Below are 9,164 nucleotides of genomic sequence, written 5' to 3'. Positions count from 1 at the left end.
ACTGGCTTAGGGGAAAAAAAAGGTTGATGTTTTATTATATAGCATTGAATCAAGTAATCAAGAAACTGTCTTCAGTTACTCATCCCTCAAAGCAGAGTTTGTGTGGTTTGAACAAATCCTGGTCAAAACATCTCAGGATTTCATGAAACAAGATAAATACCTTTTAGTGGATTGTTGCTAGGCCATATTCTGCTTCCTTTGCAATGGCCAGTAACTCAAATCCCTGAGTTGTCCCACTGTTCCAACAGAGCCCAGTGGACTGCTTAGAAGTAAAATACTACTCAGTGCCAGTAAAGCTGGTGGAACTGGGCCTGCTGTCAGCACTACTGCATTGTCAGACCAGTCGGTATTGCTGGTGATTGTATTACACAGAACAACTAGCTAGTAAGTACCCGTTGGGCTGCTTTGGGCTGGAGAAATGTCCTCCGTTTGCTGCCCAGCCTCAAAATAATAAGCAAATTCTGTGCTGGTATCCAAAGGACAAAATTCCTTTCCTGGGATTCTGCTTTCCAGCAGGGAATTTGCCAGCACCGTTGTGTGGTGGGATGGTGAGTATTAAAGGAGGGATCCTGTGAGTATGGTGCTGGAGGTGGCAGTGTCAGAGAAGCCGTTGCAGCAGGGAGCTTCCCACGGCGGTAGTCAGCACATACACTAGGCAAGAGGAGAGCCTGGATCCTGATCCTAGGTGGAGGACACAGAAAGAATTGGATTATCCAGGTAAATGGCACGTGTGTGCTATGGGGGCTTTGGGATTCAGGTACCCCAGAGCCAGGACAGTGTTTAGCCTCAGGCACTGACCTTCACCAGCTATAAATGTCAGCTGGGTGTGAGTAGTCAGGACTGAGTCTGTCTTACTTTCACCAGTGTAAAGCAGGAGTAAATCTGAGTCATTCAAGCTACTCAGAAACAACAAGGCCACATCCTTGCCCTAGTGCACAGTAGCCCAGTGTATTGGCATCAATGCACTCCAGCTTTCTGTTGAGCACTTTAGGGAAGGTGATGAGCCACTTTAAGGTGCACCTTGCCAGACCTGAGGCTTGGAGGCAGCCAGCTCCAGGGCTGTAATGCCCTATGGAGATGTGACTATTTGTCTAGCCAGGGTTCCTTGTGGACAGCAGCACACCAGTATTAAACCTGGCCAGGAACAAGCTGAATCAGGTCCTGCTTGTCAATAAAGACTTCTGCCTGGCCACCAGATCCTAAGCCTTTCCCAGCTCCAAACCTTCATGCCTTACCAGGTTCAGGTTTTATGTTGATGTATCCGTCGGGTGTTGGTCTCGGTGACCCTGGCCCACCTGCGGGTGTTGTTTTAGCAGTGTCATTACTGGTGGTGTTGGAAGAGGAGCTGGGAGATGCTGTGGGACCATTGGTCTTGCAAGCTGGTGCTGTTGTCTTGGTCGTTGAGGAGGTGGAGATGGTGGAGTTGGGAATCAGGGTGGGCTTATGGGGAGGGAGGCTTAGTTCTGTGCCAGTGGGTGCAGAGGTGGAGTTAGCGACAAGGATGCTGGGAACATTGTGGGTGCTTGGGGTGGCGGTGCTACCGGTAACAGGACTGGGATGGGGGGTGCCCCCTAATGCTGGGGGGTTCATGGACACCAGTGGTGTGCTGGTGCTGGGGTTAGTGACAACACCAGTGCTGGTGGTGGCCCCCAGGGTGAGAGCAGGGGGTGGGATGGAGCTGGGAGAGGTGGTGTTGGGGTTGACAATGGCAAGGATGGTGGTGAGGAGGGTGGGGGCAGGCTGGTGGCTGGAGCATGGCACAACAGGGCTGGTGGTCAGAGCAGGTCGGGCAGTGGGGGTGGCACCAGGGGCAGGGGTTGGGGTGGTGGCACTTGGGGTGGGCGCCTTGCTGGTACTTGAGTTAGTGAGAGGGTGGCTGCTAATGGCAATAGCGGTGGGGACAGTGGCTATAGGGGTGATACCAGCCAAGGTGGTGGGGTGAGGAGGGGTGGCTGTCTCTGTGGGGCTGGGCTCCTCCAGCCCCCCTGTGAGGCCGATTCCCAGGACACAGTCCAGTTCCCTCTGGGACTGTCTCTTCACCCAGAGCATCACCGAGGTCTCGTTTTCAGCTGCCTTCAGCTGAGGGAGGTTTTGCCCAAGCAGATTCTTCACATCCGTGACGCTGAGGTTCTGCAATGTACAGCATCGTCACTGCTCATCCTCGCCTTTCCTGCTCTGCAGCACGGAAAAGAGGGACAGTGCTCCAGGGATCTACCTGCAGCGCTTTGGGATTCAGGGCAAGGAAGGTGTTGATGTCCATGTCTATGGCAGTGCCGGCTGCAGCCAAGTCTTTCAGGTCCTTTGCTGGAGCTCCACCTTAAAGAAAGCACATGGGGCACCTAGAAACATGCAAACACTCCTAAAGCTTTTGGAGAGGCTAAACCCCAATGGCTAAGCAAGAGACACCCAACCTCAGGAAGGAGGATGAAGCCTCAAACACCTACTCAGGTATGGCCAAATCCTGCAGTAATAGGCCTTGGGGGTGCCAACCAGGTCAGCAAAGGCCTCCTGGGCTTTTCTGTAGAGTTGGTCCTTCTTGGTTTGAGAGCAGGAAGAGATGCTCAGTTGTCCAGCAGTCCTGGGGAAGGGATGGGCATAGGTTAGAGCCAGCAGTAAGGCCCCAAATCACAGCTAAATCCCTTTAGTTGTCTGGAGGAGACGAGTGGTGTGTCCCTCCTTGTGGTGCTGGCGGCTTGAGCAGGAGTTGAAGCAGGACGTGGCCATCCCACCTGCATGGAAGGTGGGGGTCTGCCATCCCACTGCCTGCTTCCACCATGATCCCAGGGCTCTCACAGGGCTGAAAAACATCCCCTACCACTGGCTTACCTGATGGCTTCTGGAGGTATCTGCTGGATCTGCTTCTCCTGCAGACTACACAGGAGTTGTCCCCCGATTTGCTGAAGCAAAGGGCCAGTCAAGATGCCCCCCAGGGACAGGAACCTGCTGAGGAGCTGCTGGACCTGGGAAACACAGTTCAGGAGGGAAGGAAAATGCTCCTGATGGAATCGTGTGTGTTACAAACCCACCACGCTGGGCTTGGGCACTGAGCAGTCCTGATACGGGTTCCCCAGGGCCCACCCCTGCTGCTGCCATGGGTTTACCTGGCGCATCTTCCACATCCCATCCGAGGGGTTGAGCAGGACTGAGAGCGTGTCGCTGGATGTCACCAGCCACCGGCTGATCTCCTCTGGCGAGTACTGCCGGGACAGCGGTCCCAGCAGCTTCAGCTGCTCCTCCAGGATGCCTGAGGGGTAGATCTGTGGGGCCAGGCCAGTGGGGCAGAGAAGAGGGTCAGGGAAGGGAAAAGGAGGAGGAAATGGATGCAAAAGCCCCATTCGGGTGCCTTCATCCCCGCGCTAGTGATGCGGTTCCCGCAGCAGGGCTTGCCCACACTACTGGGGGGCTCCTGCCCTGTGTCACCATCACCTGATCCAGCTTCTTCTTCACGACCTGGAGGTAGGCTGTGGGGAATGGCTGCTCCAGCAGAAGCTTCAGGTTTTCCTTCAGAACCTCGTTGCTCAGGCACAGGTCGAACTGCTCACTGGTGTCATAGTCGATGATTAAGAAGGGGTCAGTGATGGTGCTGGCGGTGATGGGCTCAGACAGGCAGCCTGTGGGCAGCGAGAGTGCATCAGGCTGATGTTTCCCTGCTTCCTGCCTGGCCCTGGTCCTGCAGAGCCCTTGGAAGAGCTCCAGTGAATGAACACGGAATTTCCTGCAACTCATCCTCCCATCCTGAGTCCCCAGCCCATGTAGATGCCTATTTGCTTTTGTTCCTCAATGTTATTCCGTGTGCTTTGTTCTATTGAAGGCAACTAAAGATGCTCAGGTGAGGTGAACCCTTTCCTATGTCATGCACAAGGAGTATCCTCCGGCCTTGTAGCATCCTGCTGCTACCCCTGCTTGGGAGTTTTCCCCCTGATCCAGCTCCTCCCCAGCTGCTGCTGCTATATTCCTTCTCCCAGGTAAGGGCAAACCCCACATTGTGTTGTCCCATCTCCCCAGCTGCTTTATGGGAATCCCACAGCTTTCAGCCTGGTCCCGTCCCATCCCCTCCCTGGGGCCACTTTTCCCTTTCAAGAGCAAAGGGAAACGCTCACGGTCTGCGCTCCGCCTCATCCTGGGATGGGATGAATCCGATGCCGCTGCGACGGCCCTGAGCAGAGTCAGGGACTTCTCCCGCTGGGAACGTCCCTGTTTGCCGAACGCAGCTGCGATGCTCCTGCCGAAAGCCTCCCGCGCTGCCTGCCGGGGGGCAGAGGGTGCTGGTCCCACAGCCCCAGCACTGAGCTGCCTGATGGGCAGCTTGCCCTAGGGTCCCAAGGAGGGGTCTTACCTCGGGCACCGAGCTCAGCGTGGTCTGGTTCAGAGCCAGCGCCAGCGGGCCCAGGTTCTGCAGAGTCCGTAGATCCCAGCTCGAAGGATGCCTGTGGCCATGGGGAGAAGGAGCAGCTCAGCATCCTCATGGACGCTCCACCCCGGTGCTCATCACCCAAGCCTGTAAGAGCATGTGAAGGCTCCTCACCCATACGCTGTGTCCCCACGGAGGAGCAAGGCATTGAGAGCATCCCGTTGGGCCCCTGTCAGCGCTGAGCACAGCTTCAGGTTCTCCAGGACTCTGGGATCGGAGGCTGTGATGGTCTCTGGCTCCATGTCACAAACCAGGGCCCCGAGGACGCTGAGCTGCTCTGGGTGCAGGCGCCTGCTCTTCACCCCCTGCGAGAGACAAAGAGCCCCTTGTACCAATGCCTGGTGAGGGGGCAGGCCCCTGACACCCCTGGCTTGTCCCAACTCACCAGGCAGGCCAGAGCCCCATGGAGCAGCCCCAGGCGCTGTGCTGAGCCCCTGGGAAGCAGCTCCAGGTTCCCATGGGAAGCTTGGGCATAAAACGCTTCACAGGTCCCATCATGAACCTCGGACAAGCTGTGGGGAGCAAGAGTCAGTGCTGGGGGGGAGGAATGGGGCGAAGGGCTCCTCTTGTCCAGGTGGGAGCTCTTCAGACAGAGGGGGTTGGAACTGGATGATCCTAGGGTCCTTTCCAAGCCAAACCGTTCCATGATTCTAATGTTGCTTTTGGAGTCAGTTTTACACTGGTGCTCCATTCGGAGCCATGAGGTGCTGAGTGGCACAGGGCCAGAGGGTCCTTCTTATGCTGGGGAGTATGTCTGGAGGGGGTTTCTCAACCCCATACACCCCATGCTATGGGCTGTGCAGCCCCAACCTCAGTGAGGAGAGGAGCGGGGGTGTTTGCAGGGCTGGAAGTGCCCCGCATGGATCTAATGCAGGAGATTCCTGTCGTGCTCCTCTCCCACACACAGCTCCCACGTGCCCCAGGGTCCGAAACCAGGACACGGTGTCTGAAACCAGGACACGGGGCCCCGCTGGATGCCGTGAGGTGGCACCAGCCCTGTGCCGCCCTCGATACTCACTCAAAGAAGAGCAGCAGGTCTGGCGGGTACCTGCCGAAATCAGCCGTCAGGTTCCTGGCAGCGAGCAGCCTGGCCAGGCAGGAGAGCTGGCAGAGACAGCCAATGCCTTGTCAGTGCCAGCGTGGTGGGACCCCCTTCGCCCCAGCTCCCCATTGGGATCCATGGGGTTCACAGCCCCCCCCGTTCTGCCCCTGCTCACCTGGGCACCGCTCAGCTCCGCTGTTCTGTTCTGCAGCCCCTCGGCAAAGGCGAGGATGGTGGCAGCAGGGAGGTCATTGTCCGGGATGCATGGAAAACCTTGCAGGAGCGAGGCTGAGAGGCTGCGTTGGAGGGACATGGTTCCATTCACCATCCACTTTAGCTCCCAACGCCCCATAGAGGATGAACCCGCTCACTCCCATGGGAATTCCCCCTTCACTCTGACCACTGCGTGATGTAAGTAGGAATAGCTTGGGGTGTAATGAAAACAGCCCCTAAAGCCAGCGTTGGGTGGTGCCAAGGGGGTTGCCCTGCAGGAGCGAGGCTGCCCATCCCCATGGCTGGATGAGAGAGGAGCCAGCAGAGCAGTGATCTGGGGGAGGCTCCTGTTGTGTCTGCGTCAGTCCCACAAGGAAAGGGATCTCTCGGTGTGTTTGTGCTACAACAAGAGCTCAGATCCCAGCCCAGAACCGGCTGTGCGAGGCTGTAAATCTCTGCAGCACAAGTGACCTGGCACAGCGGCTGTGGCAGCCATGGGGGAGTAACTCAGCATCCCCTCTGCCAGCCCCACTGCCTGTGCCCCCATAGGTCATACCACCCCCTGCTGCGGCTGGTACTCACTCTGTGTGCTGCTCAGGGGCACACAGGACGGCTCCGATGGTCAGGGCAGCCTGGGGAGGAGGATAAAGGGATGCTCAGGAATGGGAAGAAGGGATTATTAAACACATGGAAAGGGACCTGACCTGGCCGGTGGCTGCTCCCCAGCTGAGAACTGCAGCAGCCCTGAGGCTGCCCTGGGTTCTGCATGGGGACTAAAGCCACCGTGGAGTGGGGACCCTTCAGCAATGGGGCTGTGCCTGCTTCCCTGAAGCTGAGAGGGGGGTTAGCATCAGGTTTGGGGTCCAGCCTTTGGTTTAGGAGCAGGGCAGTGGGTGAGCAAGGGATGGGGTGGGACAGGGTCACAGGCTCCTTATGGGGCCAGTGGGGAGGTGATGGTTCTGCTGCTCCCGGCACCAGCTATGAGGTTATAGCAAAGCAGTGACTCACTCACCAGTGCTGCTTGCACAAGGTCTGCAGAGAATCCTGCAATAAAGCAGAAGTGGGTTATAAACCACCCACGAACAGAGCTACAGGCAGCTGGGGGCTGCTCTGAAGCAGCTCCAGGCTTAAAGCCTGGGAGGGTCTTTCCTGCATCCATTCAATAGCATTCAGTGAATGCTGGGGAACACGATGCAGAGAGCGGCCCCTCACAGCCTCCACCAGCCCGGGCAACCTCCGGGGGGGATTAGGAGATGAAAAGTGACAAATCAGCCCCTGGGTGGATTCCTAATGTGCAGCTGGGAAAAACACCCACTGCCTGTGGATACTGATGGGAACAGGAGGCAGAGCACAGGGAATGCCAGAGCCAAGCGGGATGGGGATGAAAAGAAGAGCATCCCCGGTGGTGGGGGTGGGATGGGGCCCTGGGACAGGGTTGGATTTAAGGGTACAAGGTGGAACTCACGGAAGCAGAGAGCAGAGGGTGCCCGTGCCATGCTGCTGTGCTGGGGCTTCCTCCTTGGCATGGATCAAGTGAGCACAGAACAAACAGGAGCCGTGTCCCAGCTCCCGGATGGTGCTGGGGTCCTGCAGCCGATCCAAAGCTCCGGTGCTGGGGTCCTGCAGCCGATCCAAAGCTCCGGTGCTGGCACAAACCCCTGCAGCCCAGGGACGGGTTTTACACCCTGTACAGCAGAAACCAGAGTTTAAATCCATCCATTACTACTGTTAAAAGAAACTCCACAATAAACTGTCCTCTCTAACACCCACAGCCCTGCTCCCCCCTGCACCCTGCAGGGACAGCATCCTCCTGCATCCACATGGGACCGCATCAGCATAGACTGGGAGAAACCCAGTGCAGGACACCCGCAGGCTTCCCTCCCCCTGTATCCAACCCCCATAGGAAATAAATCCCTGCTCCAGCTTCTGGAGCTGCCCGGTGAGTTAGCGTATTGCCCTTCCAAGATGATCCAAGTAATCCCTCCATTAAGGCTCGTTGCTCCCTAAATCCCACCGTTGGCCCTTCGGAGCTGCTCTGCGTCCCAAGGGCAGGTGCTCCCGGGCAGCAGTGGGATGAGCACAGCACTTATCTGCTGCGGGGTGGGGATGTTGCTCTCCAACGGGGGTGTGACGGGGCAGTTTCTCAACCGTGTTTTGTAAAGCTGCTTCCTCCCCTGGTTTCGTGCTGAGGATTTTGCTTTCTCTGTAAAGGGTCACTTTGGGGTAAACCCTCCGGTTTGGGGGTTTCTGTGCTGGCGACAGAGATCCCCCTGGCTGCTGAAATGCTTTGGGCTATTCAGGGGTGTGTTTGTAAAGCGAGCAGGGCGTCGAACCGAGTCCCCGGTGATGGGCTCAGCACCCCTCCGGGAGGTTCGTCCACTCACACCCATCCTTTTTGCCTTGACCATGGACAACCCTGTTCCCTTTTTTACAGCTTCCTCCCTGCAATTTCAGATCCAAAACACGTGCCATGAAGAAGGAAGACCTGAAAGAAAAGAAGCAAAGGCTTTCCCAGTCTGTGGGATGGAAACCTGGAAAATCCCATTGCTGTGTGGCAGCAAATGTTATCTGAGTAGGTATCCCAGGAAAAACATGTTATCCCGGGAATAAGGAAGGATGCGAGCAGTCGGCAGTGGCCATCTGGCTGCTCCTCACCCTGCTGATGCCCTAAGCCCGCTTGGATGGGTTTGAGGGCATCAGTCTTCACCCAGGGTCCCTGGAGCAGGGTTGGCCACCCCCTGATGCTGTCCCCATCCCTGTCCCCCACTGTACAACCGGTCCTGCAGCACCAGGGCTCGGTCGATGCCTGCGGCTGTTTCTGGTTGCTATTTTGGAGGGATTTGCTGTAAAAACAGTTTCTGTTGGAGCAGGGAAATGACAGGAGCTTGTTTGCTATGAGGGACACAGCCCTTCCCGCAGGCTCACTGGCCAGAGGTGGCTGGAGTCCTCTGCCTCCGTCACGTCCCCACAGAGCTTGAAATTGGCCTTGAAACAGCCTCAGGCGATGCAGGCACAGCAGCATCAACCCCAAATCTGGACACACAGGGAAGCATCCCTTCCCCAAGCCCCTTCCCCAGGTCGGTGATGGGCTCCAACCACACCTCCCTTCTCTTAACCAGCCGCTTCCCTGCCCTTGCTGGGCTTGTGATCTTGTATCTCACAACCTGAAGACTGCAAGTAACTCCTTTGGGTCTTATTTTTCCTTGTAAAAATATTGTATTTATAAATATATTCTTATAAGATCCCTATAAATATTTAGTTTTCCTTATAAATAATTCCTTTTCCAGCTGCTTCAACCTAAGGACTGGCTGTTGATGTACAAGTTATATAGAAATCATGCTTGGTGGCAGCTTTCCTTCTGCACCCCCTAAACACCAGCAACCCCAGGGCTGTTCCCACACCTCTTTGCCAGGGAAAGCTGTGGTATTCCCAAACTAGGGGGTTTTCTCCTGCCTCTGCTCCTTGGCTGGGGACAATCCCAAGTATTGGACATGGTGG

General features: G+C 56.5%; 2 protein-coding genes across 2 annotated transcripts in view; both read right to left on the bottom strand.

Moving 5' to 3' along the window:
- LOC133279790 (uncharacterized) overlaps positions 1-9,164 on the bottom strand; it is a 188,526-nt gene that overhangs the window by 143,554 nt on the left and 35,808 nt on the right. The gene's annotated exons all lie outside the window — the stretch shown is intronic.
- Positions 7-7,276, bottom strand: LOC133279899 (mesothelin-like protein). Its single transcript, XM_061474117.1, has 16 exons — positions 7,132-7,276; positions 6,679-6,710; positions 6,249-6,298; positions 5,629-5,749; positions 5,430-5,515; positions 4,797-4,923; positions 4,526-4,716; positions 4,337-4,427; positions 4,101-4,245; positions 3,427-3,611; positions 3,102-3,257; positions 2,827-2,960; positions 2,445-2,578; positions 2,216-2,316; positions 1,236-2,130; positions 7-681 (listed from the first exon to the last, which is right to left on the bottom strand). The coding sequence occupies exons 1-16, from the start codon at positions 7,190-7,192 to the stop codon at positions 599-601; spliced, it is 2,592 nt and encodes an 863-aa protein (XP_061330101.1). The 5' UTR covers positions 7,193-7,276; the 3' UTR covers positions 7-598.

This window comes from Pezoporus flaviventris, unplaced genomic scaffold (genome assembly GCF_033815535.1).
Source record: "Pezoporus flaviventris isolate CSIRO_AGI_PZ_B2104156 unplaced genomic scaffold, CSIRO_AGI_Pfla_v1 ptg000078l, whole genome shotgun sequence".
NCBI classification, from domain to species: Eukaryota; Metazoa; Chordata; class Aves; order Psittaciformes; family Psittacidae; genus Pezoporus; species Pezoporus flaviventris.
Note: the sequence above shows the minus strand (reverse complement) of the source record. Positions and strands in the feature narration are given on the sequence as shown.

What these genes read in the sequence shown, in the direction of transcription:
- LOC133279899 (XM_061474117.1), bottom strand. Translation starts at nt 7,192, where the DNA reads ATGCCAAGGAGGAAGCCCCAGCACAGCAGCATGGCACGGGCACCCTCT. An exon ending in CGTGGGGACACAGCGTATGG is followed by an intron (nt 4,428 to 4,525) that starts GTGAGGAGCCTT and finishes CCATGGCCACAG; the next exon opens with GCATCCTTCGAGCTGGGATC. An exon ending in TGAAGAAGAAGCTGGATCAG is followed by an intron (nt 3,258 to 3,426) that starts GTGATGGTGACA and finishes CTGGCCCCACAG; the next exon opens with ATCTACCCCTCAGGCATCCT.